This window comes from Dipteris shenzhenensis, chromosome 4, assembly GCF_047967505.1.
Source record: "Dipteris shenzhenensis isolate YYH24624 ecotype China chromosome 4, Dip_SZ_1.0, whole genome shotgun sequence".
Classification (NCBI taxonomy): domain Eukaryota; kingdom Viridiplantae; phylum Streptophyta; class Polypodiopsida; order Gleicheniales; family Dipteridaceae; genus Dipteris; species Dipteris shenzhenensis.
This window is the reverse complement of record NC_141599.1, coordinates 593,489-608,335: the sequence shown is the minus strand read 5'-3', so window position 1 is coordinate 608,335 and position 14,847 is coordinate 593,489. Positions and strand designations below refer to the sequence as shown.

The following is a 14,847-nucleotide window of genomic DNA, read 5'->3' as shown; positions in this document are numbered from 1 at the left end:
TCTCCTAGTAAGGCTAAGTATAATTTGCATGTTCTTTTCCTAAGTTCCTATTTTCTTGTTGGATTTTAGAGTTTTAGTCAAGCATTTTCGAAGCACATGGAGAGTATTTTTGGTGGTTCAGATTGTGCAAGTACCTCCGATGAAGATGAAGAGATGCAAGAAGATGTGAACATCGACACTAATTATTCAAGTGAAGACGAGCCAGTTCAAGAACCTTTCGTGCAAGACACAAGAACAACAGGTAGTAAAGGCAAAAAAACGGAGAAACAACTCTTAAGTGAAGCTGAGATTGTGCCCTCAGGTCTAAGTGCACCCTTGTTAGCTCACAAGATGAGAATTCAGATAATGCTATCCGAGAGATGTGTAAGAAGACAAAGATGGTTGATCCTTTACCTTGTGAGCTAACTGTAAATTGTATTGAACTGAGAAGTGTGCAACAAACTCACCAAGAGTTTGAGCAGATGGTACACACTCGTATACAAGAGATGGAAAATCTCATAAAGGATCCAAGGGCTCAGCATTTGTTTCAAGTAGAAAATATGCCTAATGCAGCCTATGATGTGCCAATGCTAGAGGCACACTCTCGTGTACAGCCAGAGAGAGAGAGATCTCATAGGGGACAGTCTCATAGCAGGAAGAGATCGAGGCATCATCACCAATCTCTCAGTCCTTCACCGTCTACCTCGAGCTCGACTTCTGTATCTTCTTCTCTATCAGATAAACCATCAAGGAAAAGAAGGAAACACAAGAAGTCTAGGAAGAGTAAGTCTTCCAGAGAGACCAAGGAATTCAAAGAGGGAGGTAAATTTGCCAAGTTTATGACCTACAATGGACAATATGGTCATACAGACAAAGCATTGCAGTTCATCAGGCAGTTTGATGCTGCATTTGATACACAAAAGTTTTCAAAATCCTCCAAGTTAAGAATGGTCACTTTGCACTTGACAGCGACAGCTAGTGCATGGTGGAGTGCACAGACCACAGATGGGTCAACCCCAAAGAAGTGGAAGGACTTCAAGAAAGCCTTCTACCAACAATTTATGCCTAAACAGTTTAGAGATCATGTTCTGTAAGATTGGGATAGTTTGCATATGGATGCAAGAGATACAGTGGATGTGTACAACCAAAAGTTTGCACCTGTCAAAAAGATCTCCAAAGGAACCCAAATGAGAAAATACAGAGCAGGTCTCAGTCCAAGAATCCAGGTAGTAGTGAATGCTTTGGGGGCAAAGAACATTCAAGACCTTATGCATTCAGGTTCACTAGCTAGTCTTGTGCCGTTACAAGATCCATCTACAGTACTATCCTTGCATGCAGGACATGCTGAAAGAAAGAAAACTGATTTTTCAAAATCAGAAAAGAAAGAGTACCCCAAGGTGGAAAAGAAAGGGTTTCAGCCTCAAAAGCCAAGGGGTACTCAGCTTTCAAAGACTTATAAAGGCAAATCCCCATTCACTCTTGAACAGATAGCTGAGTTTCACAGAGATGGGAAATGCTTTAAGTGTGGGAAAGAGGGGCATGTGGCTACCCAGTGCCCATAAAAGCCTTCAACTACGAAGGGAAAAGAGGCAGAGAAGCCACAGGGACCGCAAAAGCCGATGGCAGGAGGAATTCCTGACATACTAGGTCATGTTTCAAACCTAGAAGAACGAGAATTGCTGCTATCATGGGGCAAAGTCAGAGACCAGCAAGCGCTGATTTTATTTGATCCAAGGGCTACTAATAATTTCATATCAGAGGACCTAGCCCTAAGGCTGGGAATAAAGACGGAGGAGTTGGGCAGGGCTTTGGATGCCGATCAGATGTTTTGTGAAAACCCTTTGCCAATCACTCCCTTGATAGGGAAACTCCGTCTTCATATACAGAGTTATGTAAATCAGGAAGACTTCTTCATTTCTCCACTGAAACATCATGATGTAGTCTTGGGTATGCCTTGGTTTCATCGCAAGGCAATGAAGTTGACTCTTCCTGAAAGAGTGCTGGAGTTTGTACATAGGGGAAAATAATATCGTGTGGTTGCTAGGAATATAGGGGGAACTATTCCCATTGTATCAAATAGTTCTGTTGGAAAAGAAATAAAGTCTGCAGTTTCAGCTTACATGATTTTTGTAAAAGAGAGAGATGTGGAAATGTATGCCGAAACAAGTGAGGCAGATCAGAATAAATTTGAGTTTATTGAAAATTTTAAAGATTGTTTTTCCGACGCTTTTCCAGGGGAGCTGCCCCTTGAGAGACTTGAGGATCATGGCATAGAACTCATTCCTAGAAGCGAGCTACCCAATAGGCCCCCATACAGAGTTAGTGCAACTCAACGAGAAGAGATTATGACTCAGGTGTAGGACTTGTTGTCCAAGGGATTGATTCAGCCTAGTTCTTCTCCTTTTTGTTCCCTTGTACTGCTAGTACAGAAGAAAGATGGCTCATTCCGTATGTGCGTCAATTACCGTGCACTAAATAAAATGACCATCAAGAATAGATTCCCTATTCCGCGCATTAATGATGTGCTAGATCAGTTAAAAGGAGCTTCAGTTTTCAACAGGATAGACTTAAAGAGTGGCTATCACCAAGTGAGGATACAGCCTAAGGATGTGCACAAGACAGCATTCCGCACTACTTTTGGGTTATATGAATATCTCGTGATGCCTTTTGGATTGACCAATGCCCCAGCTACCTTCAATAGGATGATGGATCGTATCTTCCGACCCTACAGATAGTTCACTGGTACCTTCTTCAATAACATAATTGTCTTTTCTAAGTCCGAAGAAGAGCACAAGGAACATCTTCCTATAGTGTTTCAAGAGCTGAGAAATCATCAGCTCTATGCAAACAGCAAGAAAAGTGAATTCTTCCTAGAAGAAATCAATTCTCTGGGGCATATAATATCCAAGAATGGGATACAGATGGATCCAGCAAAGATCCGTGCCATTCAAGAATGGCCAGAGCTGAAAACTGTGCATGAAGTTCCGTGCCATTCAGGAATGGCCAGAGCTGAAAAATGTGCATGAAGTTCGAAGTTTCCTAGGCCTGTGTTCTTACTACAGAAGGTTTATCAGGCATTTTGCAGATATAGCCGCTCCACTCCACAATCTTACTAAGAAAAATGTAGCTTTCAGATGGGGAATTCCTCAAAAGATAGCCTTTACCACACTCAAGGAGAGGCTGACTACAGAGCCAATCTTAATCGTTCCAGATTTGTATCAACCATTTGATGTGGATTGTGATGCTAGTGGGGAATGTGTTGGGACTGCATTGCATCAGAATGGTCATATAGTGGCTTATAAGAGCAAGAGACTTCGGGACGCAGAAAGATATCTAGAAATCTATGAGAAAGAGTTATTGGCTGTAAGTCATGCCATCCATACATGGAAGCACTATCTTTTGGGTGCAGATTTTATTGTTAAAACAAATCACCAAAGTCTGAGATACTTTTTGACTCAGACAAAGCTTTCCGAGGAGCATATGAAATGGGCAAACATGCTGTCAATGTATCATTTTCAGATTGTCCATACCCCAGGAATTCGGAACAGAGTGGCAGATGCCTTGTCCCGAAGACCCCAGGTCAATAATGTGACCATTGCTTATCATCAGGACCTAGAAGGCATGAGGGAGCAATATGCTAGTGATGCAGATTTTGGTGAGATTTTACAGCAAGTGCAAGAGGGGCAATCCACCACTGACTTTTCCCTATAAGATGGGTATCTAATGAAAGATGATTGCCTATGCATCACCCAGGAGATGAGGAAAAAGATTTTGGAGGAATGCCATGCACCTCCCTATGCTGGACACAGAGGAATTACAGCAACAAGTCTAGCACTAGAGAGGTATTTCTTTTTGGCCAGGGATGTGGAAAGATATACATCAGTTTGTTACTGAATGCCTCACGTGTCAGAAAGTGAAGTATGATAGACGGAAGGCACCTGGCTTACTTATGCCTCTTCCGGTGCCTCAGGCACCATGGGAAAAAGTATTACAATGGACTTTATTTTTTATTTGCCAAGATCAAAGTCAGGGAATGATGGGATTTGGACTATCATTGATAGATTCAGCAAGTAAGCTCATTTCATTCCGGTCACAAAACCATAAAGGCAGATCATATGGGTAAGCTTTTCATGGCACAGATTTTTAAGCATCATGGAATGCCTAAGTCCATTGTTAGTGATCGAGATCCCAAAATGACCAGTCTATTCTAGAGAGCTTTATTTGATAACATGGGGACGAATCTTAATTTTTCTTCTTTCCATTCCCAGACAAATGGTCAAAGTGAAGTAGCAAATTCTACAGCATTGGATATGCTGAAATGCTACGTGGATGACCCAAGTTCAGACTGGGAAAAGTACCTACCATTGGTAGAGTTTGTTTGCAATAATACAATACATAGCTCTACAGGGAAAGCCCCCTTTGAGGTCATTTATGGGAGGGTAATTCTGCCACCTATCCTAAGGACCAAGGATGAAATATTTGCAGCTGATCAGTTTGTGAGAGACCTCTAGACAGCTTACAGCCAAGTCCGGACAGCGATCGAAAGGTCTCAAAAGAAACATAAAAGAGCTGCAGATAAGCATAGGAGACAGTTAGATCTCAAGAAAGGGGATTGGATACTTTTGAAGTTTGAAAAAGCTAGGCTCCGCAAGTTTTAAGGCAAACAGAAAGTGTAAGTAAAGTTATCTCCCAGATACTATGGCCCTTTCAAGGTTTTACAGAAAGAATAAATGAGGTTGCATACAAGTTATCATTGCTAGAGCATTGGAGGATTCACAATGCATTCCATGTGAGTTTTCTAAAGAAATTCTAGGAGCCAGTGCCTACACAGCCAGTATCAGAGGATCCACCAGAAGTGGATTAGCTGAAGGAGGTCATTGTGTACCATACTGTACGCAAAGGCCCTCAGGGCAAGGAGTTTTACAGATATCTTGTAAAATTCAAGAATTATACGGCATTAGATGCCAAGTGGATGGATGAAGACATGTTATCCGAACATCCACAGCTTTTGGATGTTTACAAGGAAGCTTTTCAGTTGAGGTCAATTGAATAGAAGCCGAGGAGATGTCACCACAATGTAAATATCCTAAGTCAAAGTAAAGTTGACCATTTATTTGATCATAATTAAAGAGTTTTATATGCATTAATTATGATCAAAGAGTTCTTTTAATAGTCAAAGAAATGACTACGATCAAAGATACTTGACTCTAGTCAAGTAAACCTGACTTCGATCGAGGAGACTCGGTTTATTACCAAGAGGGTTAACTATGATAACCAGAGAACTACAGAGCTAACTACGGTCAGAGAGTATTGACTTCAGTCAACGAGACTTGGCATGCGCCAAGAGAGTTAACCACGGTTAACCAAGATGTGCCAACTTCGGTTGGAGAGTTGTGCCAACTTCGATTGGAGAGACTTAGCTATAATTAAGGCGCCTTGACCCTTGGTCAAAGCTCCTTAATTATGATCAAGAGCATTGACTTCCGTCAACCAGAGAATAAATATATTTTATCTGTTATGTGTGCACATGTGTTTAGTAGGGACACCCACTGTGACTAGAACTAGTCCACAATGTGTTGTTTGCATGCAAAGCGCTAACAATTAATGGGTGCCATGGTGGTGCGCTTTAATTAATTGTTGTAGGTACTAGGAAGAGTTATTTTCCTAAGAGCTACGAGAGCCTAATCAGAGTCTAGGAGGCGGTTCGCGTGACCAAGTGCTTCGAAGACTCCAAAGTTGCCCTTAGTGGCATGTAATAAGGAAAGTAATGTAGAAATTGACAAGTGGCTTGTTACCAAGAAGGGGAGCCTAAGAGCTCATGTAATGATTCATTCATTCATTCACGTTTTGGGATTTTCATGTATGAACAGCTCTACACTGAGCTATGTACTTCATCTTCTCTCAAGTAATAAAATTCTTCGGGGGAGTCCAACCCAATTGTTGTCCTGGGCCCTAGTGTCTCTGTTAAGAGAGGGAGAGAGGGAAAGAAATGAGAGTGTCTCTACTGTATTTTTACAAGGGAACGGTTCCAGCCTTCTATTACTACCCACATTCAGAACCTAGTTGGCTCCGAGTTGATCCACCAGGGTATACCTAGATCCACCTCCCACATTCATTGAGTATCTCTATTGGATAGTTTCGTGTTCCATCGCACCGACTCCACATTGAGAGTGGACGAGCGGAGGAGGCCCAGGGAGAGTCGCATCTACACCTTATGTGATCGATAGGAGATCGAGTCAAAGGAGCGCTTCGCCTTCAGGTGCCAAATATACTATGAGATCTGAGGCCGCAATCACTGTCTCTTTAGGAATGGTTTCGGGTCCCTCTCCAGATTCCTCTCCTACCCAGATCAGGGATGCCTCACCGCCTTCATCCATGAGGCAGTTAGGCACAAAGAGCAATTACTCAAATTGCAGAGACAAATGCAGGACACAGAGTCAAACTCATCTCAAAGTGTGATTACGGAGTTCTTCCAACGAAATCACACAGATCATCAGTCCACGAGTGGTCGATGTGGTAGGGATCCAATGCTAGCGACACAACACACTGAACAGAGGACAAACGCATATATCATACTTTGTGACATCCCACCCATGTTCAAATTAGAAATAGCATGTCTCATGGCCATGACAATGAACTGAGAAGAGAAAGACTTGGAAAGTCGTATACCTGCCTGAACCTAAGCCTCCCTTGTAACGGCACCATCCTTTAGATGTCGGAGATGATTCCCCCAAGCTCTGAATCAAGGGCGTCCTTCAGCAAGGTCCTTGCCTTCAAGCTCTACCTCTTGTAAACTTCTGTCAGGGCTAGAAAACAGAGGGTATGCACAGTGGAAGACTAATAGAGCGCCCAGGAATTCGCACAGGTGTTAATATGGAATCCAAACGTCTTTCCTTATGTATACTTACTATGCATGTGCAGTAAGTCAATGAGCAATGCAACATGAGAGATGAAAAACCAACAAAAAACTTCAATACAAAATGTATGCCCAGTGTCTCACCCTCTAGTACGAGAGTGCTACCTAGATGCGGACCCCTGTGAACACAGCAGGAAGTACCTTCCAAGGGTTGGAGAGGAATGCGAATTAGGGGCTGGACCTGACAATAGGGCTTATGAGGGGCTGCACTAGGATAGGAGGATTTAGAATCCAACCTCAGCAATCACTCAGCTGTTAGGAATCAATCACATTAATGATTGCCGAATGATCAATGGTATTGTTAAAATATAGTACAGCAGGCCTTTTGTAGTTCCAAGGCTGACAGTAAAATTACAAGCTTTTATAAGGGATAATGCCATGTGGCTGACTGTAAAATCACAAGCTTCTATAAGGGATATTTCCAATAGTGCCATGTGCAACTTCTGAGCAGCCTGCTAAAAAAGACTACTAACTAGATAACTAAATAGCTAACTAACTAGTCCCTTTGTAACGGTTGCAGTTGTCCCTTAACCACAAAACATGCCAGCTCCTAAATAAGTCAAGACTTGCTGTTTGCAGACTCCATGGCTAATCCTGTTCAATACAAAAAAGAACATTTAAACACACATTACAGAAAACAGTAAAAATCCTAAATCATTCATACAGAACCTTTGGCAGCGGCATTTAAAAGTGCAAACCCCATTTGAGGGCATTTAAAAGTCTCAGAGCCGAATGCCACCTCTTGAAAGAATATGTTCATTTACATCTTGCATTACAGCCAGGCTCCGTGTCCCAAAGCTTCATTCAGTTTGTAAACTGAACCATGCACTGCATAAGCGTCCATCCACAAGTTACTCACATAGCCATCCACAACGCATATCAGGAACTTGAAACTTAGTATTGTACATATACTGAAACTAAAATTGTTTGCTGGTCTAATAACACTCAACGATGATGTGTGGTACACTGGCAAGCTTTCCACATGAGCCACAAGATGAAACAAATCACAAATACCTTCATAACCACCATGCACAGGATCTTCTGCAAGTAAGAGGGGAGTATCCAAATCAACGTATCTGCATAGACAGACGATTTGAGAATCAGTCCTCCGTCTTATTACATCTCATAAACATAAAACCACCAGCTCTCTTCTGAATTACTTGAAACAACCCTGCCCTCCAGCAAGGTGTGCAGCAAAGCCCATTGCAAGGCGAGTTTCCACCATGCCCCCTATCATCAGTTGAAGGCCCGCAACTTTTGCAAATTCGATCAGTTCAAGGGCCCCTAGAACCCCCACTTTAGCCAGCTTGATGTTTATAACTTCTGCAAGGCGATCTCTGGCAATTCGCTGCGCGTCAACAAAGCTTCTGCAGCTTTCATCTGCAGCAATCGGGACACCGTATAAATCCTTTGCCATTTTGTTCACGTAACCAAGCTCGGTCCAATGGTGCCTAGGAACGGGTTGCTCAAGCAGCAATGGAGTGATTCCTCTATCTGGAAATTCCATAATCTCCAGCAATGAGCAAACGGATAACATCATCCAGAAATGCCTGCGATCACAACAGCTTTTGCTAGGCAGTCTGAAGAACTATACCATGAAGTTCTTTCAACAGCTCCAGGGCTTCATGTGGTTTGTATCCTTCGTTAGCATCTAAAATAAACTGGCTTTGAGGAAATTCTCTGCGAATGGCAAGAAGCACTTCCAAATCCGCTGAAATTTTTCTTCCTCCTACCTTTAATTTAAGAATGTTGAACCCTCTTTTTGCGTACTTTGAAGCCAGTGATGCAGCCTCTTCTGGCGTACATATTGGGATCTGGAAAGATGAAGATGAAAAAAGGTTAGACCAATGCAGAAAGCACTGTGTGAAAGAAAGTAATCAGAAATCACATGAACGCTTACAGTTATATCCGTAGTGACTGAGTTGCAAGAACCTCCAAAAAATCGCCATAAGGGTTGCCCAACACTCCGCGAGACAGCATCAACGATCGCCATCTCAACTCCTGCCCTAACCTTTGAGAGCGAAGCCAAGCATCCGGATGTCCAAATTAGAGAGGCGAATAGGGCATAATGAAATACGCGCGACCAGGAGTGGGAAGCTTAGTTGAGACGGCGCACCGAGGCAGAGTCCCACCCCGGAAGGATATCATGAAGCTCCTTGAGCAGAGCGCTACAACTTTTGGGGAGTGTCGTGATGAGGTGAGAACAAGCATGCGACGCCTTGTCGAGGGCAACGGGCTGGTTTTCCGCCGTGACAGGGGGCAGAGTGGGCGCTTCGCCCCAACCTACGCTGCCGTCGGCCAATTGCAAGCGAATGGCGACGTTCTGCACGCGTTCCAAGCGTGTAGATGCGATGACGAAAGGCGAGAGCAGAGGCACATCGAGAGGCCGCGACTGCAGGTCACAGACGTCCACCATGAAACAATCCATGATATCCCGCCATGAGGAGGAGGAGGAGGAGGAGCAGGAGCAGCAGCTGGTGGTTGGAGAAAGGCGGCAGCAGGAAGGAGGTAGGCAAGCTGGTGCTACTGCCAAGGCTTGGCGAGGGAGTAGCAGCGATGATCCATGATCCATGCCTTCCTTGACTTGCTTAAGCGCTCTATTGCAGTGACACAAGGACTGTTCCGTTGGTCTGTCACGTGATGATGAATTTTGCCAAGGGCTGCGTCTCTTTTTACGAAAATTCAAGGACCCCTTTGCCCATATGAGCTAGCTACCACAGTTCCATGTTCATGCGTGTCATTTTTCGCCTCCCCTCGGTATAGCCTTCGACAAGGTTTCACTTTGAGATGCCAAAAATACTTCGAGCATTTTCCGAATGTGTTTTGTGTGCAAATTCCGTGATTGGTTGGTGTGTTGACTTCAGAGCATCTCTTTCAAATTTGGTTCTGTTTTCGGCCTGCCTTAGGAGTTTTCAAGGAGGCTACAGAGAGCAAGCAACGCTTCAAAAGCAGAAAAAACGTAATATGGAATTTCTAGGCAAATTTTTGTGATTGGTCCACATGTGGTTCCCTTATTTGTTGGACCGCAGGTGTGCATGTGCTTCTTCTTGTAGATTCTGAGGTAATCGTCGCTCAAGGTCTTGCTGTGTGTGCACAATTGGTGATGGTTCAATGTTTGTTATTCTTCTGACCAGGTCTTCAACTGCGTGCATGGTGGAGACAGTTGTATATGAAAGGATTACCACTAGAAACAAGGATTTTGGGTGCGTTTAGTGCACAAGAGGATTTGCGCATTCGATTGAAGGATTTGTCAAACCCTCTAAGGGTTTGACAGATTTCCATTCTTCACTCGAAGGATGTCTTTCGGTAGCTTTTCATCGTGTTTTGGCTTAATATCAACCTCGTTCGGTGCTCTTTCATCCTGCTGCGAGTGATGTGTGTGTGAATGTTAACTGCTGAAATCTGCAAACGATGCATTGGGCATACCTATCACGGATTTCTTGTTCTGGGACGAATATGTTCTCCGAGGCCTTGGCACTTTGTGAGTTTTTTTATTGCAACTTTTGCGAGTTTCTAAACCTATAAAAATATAGCTAGTGGCCAGCTATACATCACTCCAAATAGAATCTAGCCCTTCCCCTCTCTTAACTTGACAAGTAGCATGATTCCATAAAAATACATTCCCATCGCTAGCCATTAGCATATGCATGATAACTGATTTCAAAACAAGCGAATCTAAAAAATATTGAAGATATATTCCTCCATGATTTGATAATTACTGCATTCATGTATAGTCCCCACTGAGAATATCTTACATGCCACCATGATAGCCAGCTATCCAAGGTAGGCAATTGTTGGGTGTATGCGACACCAGTTCGCCCCAGAAGGCTTTGATTGTATCTTGCCTTTGCATTTTTTCATGCTTTGCATTTCTCCATGACTTGCACAGTTCTATATGCCGATGTCTCTCTTCCACCATTATACAGTGCTTTATATGCTTTAGTAAACTATCTTACAATGAAACAAGCAACTTCTTTCCCTACCTACCAGTGGTGTAGTTTAATCCTTTTCAGATACTTGTCAAATTGCATTCCAATTTGCCATGGCCTCATCTGCCAGAATTGAACATCTATCACACCATGGTTTCTTATCACAAGATTTAATGTTTCCCAAAATTTCATCTGGGCTATTGAGTCTTCTACTTTCATTTCACAAACGGCTATTGTTTGTAGACTTTGAATACTACAACAACAAAAAGTGATTTAACATTGTCCAAAAAGTTGATTTTCAAATCAAGTTAAGGGTGTTCCCTGTGCATACCTCGGTTCATACACATGTGCTTCCATTGTCAACGATCGACATACCCTTCTCACATGATCAAGCACACCTACAAATGTTGCAAATCTCCTTATTTTTGCATCCTCCTCACTTAATCGACACCCATTAATCGACACCCAATGTCGATCCAGTAGTGGACATTTTAAAAATGCAACATCTCTCATTGGTAGTATCCATTAAATAACTAGGAAAAAGGAAGCATGGAAGTATTCATACTGACACTTTGCTTTTAGCATCAGAATAGAATCAAACCAGATTTGAAGCAAACCTAAATGTCTCTATCCACATAACATCAAAGTCCCACATACCTCCTTTGATTTGTCAAGGGCTCCAAATGTGATAGCAACACATCAAAGGTCCCATTGTCCATCAACTTTGTGGCATTGTCACCTGCGGGGATTATGCTATTCAATATTATATCCTTAGCTACCTCTGTCTCGACCCTTTTTTGTCCTACTCTAGGGATCTTTACAACATAATCCTCCACCACGTTTCTCATGATTTTGACATTCTCGCTGCATTCTCCCATTTCCACTTCATGACTATGGCAGCAACAAAGCATACCCCTTGCTCAAGCGAGCCTGTATCGTCGATCTTATAGTAAAAATAGGCCCAAAAAAGAGAATTCCCAAGTATGTGTATGACGAGACAAACTCGACTGGTGACCCATCAAAACAGAACTGCTCCCATTGAAAGACAATTAAGTAAGCCCACATCTTTGTGTGGATGAATGCATGCATGCGTGCATGCATGTGTATGTGTGTGTGTGTGTGTGTGCACGCGTGTGTGTGTAGTAGACATTTACAACACCCCTTTCCATAGTGAAGAGTAGACAAATTTGGAGTTGGAAAGAGAAATGTTTAATAGATAAACTTTGTAATAAACATCACAAAAGACGAAGTAGCATCATTAAAGGATGAACAATTTTTTCTAGAAGAGAAAATGTGAGCAGTAAAGCTTTGATAAGTCGTTGGCAGCATCACATTTACTGAAGAGGGGAGTCTGCCTACCTGCCACCATCCAACAAGAAAAACGTAGTGAGAACTCGCTTAAGTCTTAGTTGGGAAGACAAGTGTCATAGACACCCCTCCCTTGTTATCGGGGTCACAATAAATATAGAGGCTAACCACAAACTTATCAAGATCGGTGTACATTTATGAGTGTAAAAAGACAGGGGAATAATTAGGTAAATCACTTTAGTGTGGAATTAGTGAGATTGGATACATTTAAAAAGGTTTATAAGTTTGATTTGTGAGTGTGATGAGAGTTTGGATAGAGAGCAAGAAGAGGGGTTTGAAGAGGAACATAAGTAGAGGCATAATTTAAGAAGAAAGGAAGGAAAAATTGGAGGGCAGTACAAACAAAGGAATAAATAATCAACTTAAAGAAGAAAGAAAGAAAGGGCAATTAAGGAGTGTTAAATTCCATAATGGCAAAGGGAAAGTGAAACTTAAGAGCAGGAAAAGATAAGATATAAGAGTAAAATGAAAAAGAAGAAAAAAGGAGTAGTGCTATAAGAAGAATGGAGTAGTGCTATAAGAAGAATGGAGTTTTAAGAAGTATTAAAGGAATTTAAAGAGGGAAATTAAGAAAAATGAAGAAAGAAATATTAAGAAAGGGGTTTAAAGAAATGCTTTTATTAAAGAGAGAAAATTTAATAAAAAGCAATGGACCATAGAAGGCAATGAAATGGTTCAACATAAGCTTGTTCCTCTAGAGGTGATTCTTTACATAAGTGTCGTGGTTGCCATCAAAAAGAAAGTGGAGCTACCAGGAAAAGGAATGCATCAACTGAGCAACCGAGTCATAGAAGTTGGCCATTTTGAGAAGAAGAACGTAGAGTTCATGTCACGTAAAGCTTGCATGAGCACATGTCACGTAGGAAGGAAAGAGGGTTGTGAGAAAATAACATTTTGATAATATTATAAGCAATGCAAAATGATGACTTCCACTGATGGGAAGAGCCTATTAATATTAGAGCGAATGATAATTAAAATTTACCTAATATATGAGGAGTCTAGCCATGTAGTTAAGAACTGCCCCCAAAAGATGGGTAATGCTAAAAGTACCTTTTGAGATTCCTAAGACTACCTAGGGACTACCCCTACCCCTCCATCAAAAAGTGGCTCCCCAAGGGAGGCAAGACTGTTGAGACCACCAAACTCCCCCCTTCCCAAAAAGAGGAAAATAAGAATCATTCTCAAGGGCCACAAGATGACATGATCCTGACACATGATCTCTAAAACTAGGTTTGATGCCCTTATAAATAAAGAGACAGAGGATTGGATTAAAGAGAACCTAGAATAGCAGGAATGCATGGAGGATGTTGTTGATGATGTTAAAATTAACCTAGGTGGGCCAAAATAATTTGACAGTGAAATTTACAAAGAGGATGCTATACTCATTGACACTATAGAGGAAAATGGGTCTGAGGAAGAGCTTCCTCAGCCCACTCAAGGTGAAAATAATTTCATAGTGCAAGGGAAGACACATGCCACTATGCATAACATGAGAAGGCCAGTCCTAGATCAAGGAAACTTCTCTCTAGATAACCGCAAGGCTAAGTAGGGGTCCAAGGACATGGTAAGTTAGGGGATTGATAGACCCTAGTAGGGCTACTAAGATCTCTCATTGAATGAGAGCTAACTCACTCTCTCTGACATTCTTAGCTCCTCAATAAGTAAAAGCTACCAATTAGGTCTTGGAGGCCAAATTGAAGGTTGTAGATAGGAAGAGATCTTGGTTTTTCACAAAACATGAAGAAGGGAGAGAAGGCATTGCCACCATTAATCTCCTCTCTCATTTTCAAGGAGGTTTTATCCAAGAGGTCATTGGCACCCAATAGAGATGGGTGGCTATAAAATGTCATTTAAAAGGTGTTGAATTGATTACTATTTCCATTTATGCTCCCATCAAGACCCAAAGTAGAATCCTTACTTGGGATTCCTTAAGCAGAATAGATGGTGATGTTGTGGTGCTTGGAGATTTCAACATGGTGGAACATAGGAAAGATAGGTGATAGGACAAATGGCCAATAATAATTAGAGGGGCCGAGCTACATGCTTGGGATCATTTTAAAGACTCGGGAACACTAGTTACCTCCATGCCTCCAAGGGAATAATCAAGTAGGGGATAATAGAAGAGAGGCAAGTAGAGAGGTAAGACTCGATGGAATTTATCTATCCCAAAATTTGATTAGTAAAACCATTAATTTATAGGACATATTTTCTCCTGTCATTACAAGAATTTTGGACTAAAAAAGGGGGCCCTTTAGAGAACTTTTGAAATATTAGAGGCTTGGATAAGGGCATATGGAATCCATCAAGGAGATTATGCCATGTGGACTTCTCTGTAACAAAGGCTCCCAATTCTAGGGAAAATTCCTTTTTTTCCAAAATACCCCAAAACACGTCATTGGTGCTTCACAATAAAATATTACCATGGCAGGTCTACTAGCCTGACCATATCATGTCTCTTTGCTTTTCTCTCATCCAAACTAGCCCTAAATTAGAACTGTGCTCATGTTATCCTTCTAGTTCAACCAACTTTGACTTCCAAACCAACTCTTTCACTATTCTCTCTCTTCCAAAACGTTTCACCTCTCCATGCACTTAAAAAATGCATTCCCACCATCTTCTAGCACATTGTTTTAAACTATCTCTATTCTACTCTTG

General features: G+C 41.9%; 1 protein-coding gene across 1 annotated transcript; it reads right to left on the bottom strand.

The window, feature by feature from the left end:
- Window positions 1–7,172: 7,172 nt before the first annotated feature.
- On the bottom strand, window positions 7,173–9,543 carry CYP77A5P (cytochrome P450, family 77, subfamily A, polypeptide 5). The gene is made up of 7 exons (XM_087374235.1): window positions 9,012–9,543; window positions 8,796–8,906; window positions 8,490–8,709; window positions 8,056–8,389; window positions 7,910–7,971; window positions 7,635–7,723; window positions 7,173–7,489 (listed from the first exon to the last, which is right to left on the bottom strand). Exons 1-6 carry the CDS (start codon window positions 9,465–9,467, stop codon window positions 7,668–7,670), a joined length of 1,239 nt encoding a protein of 412 aa, XP_087230361.1. The 5' UTR covers window positions 9,468–9,543; the 3' UTR covers window positions 7,173–7,489; window positions 7,635–7,667.
- Between the last annotated feature and the right edge of the window lie 5,304 nt (window positions 9,544–14,847).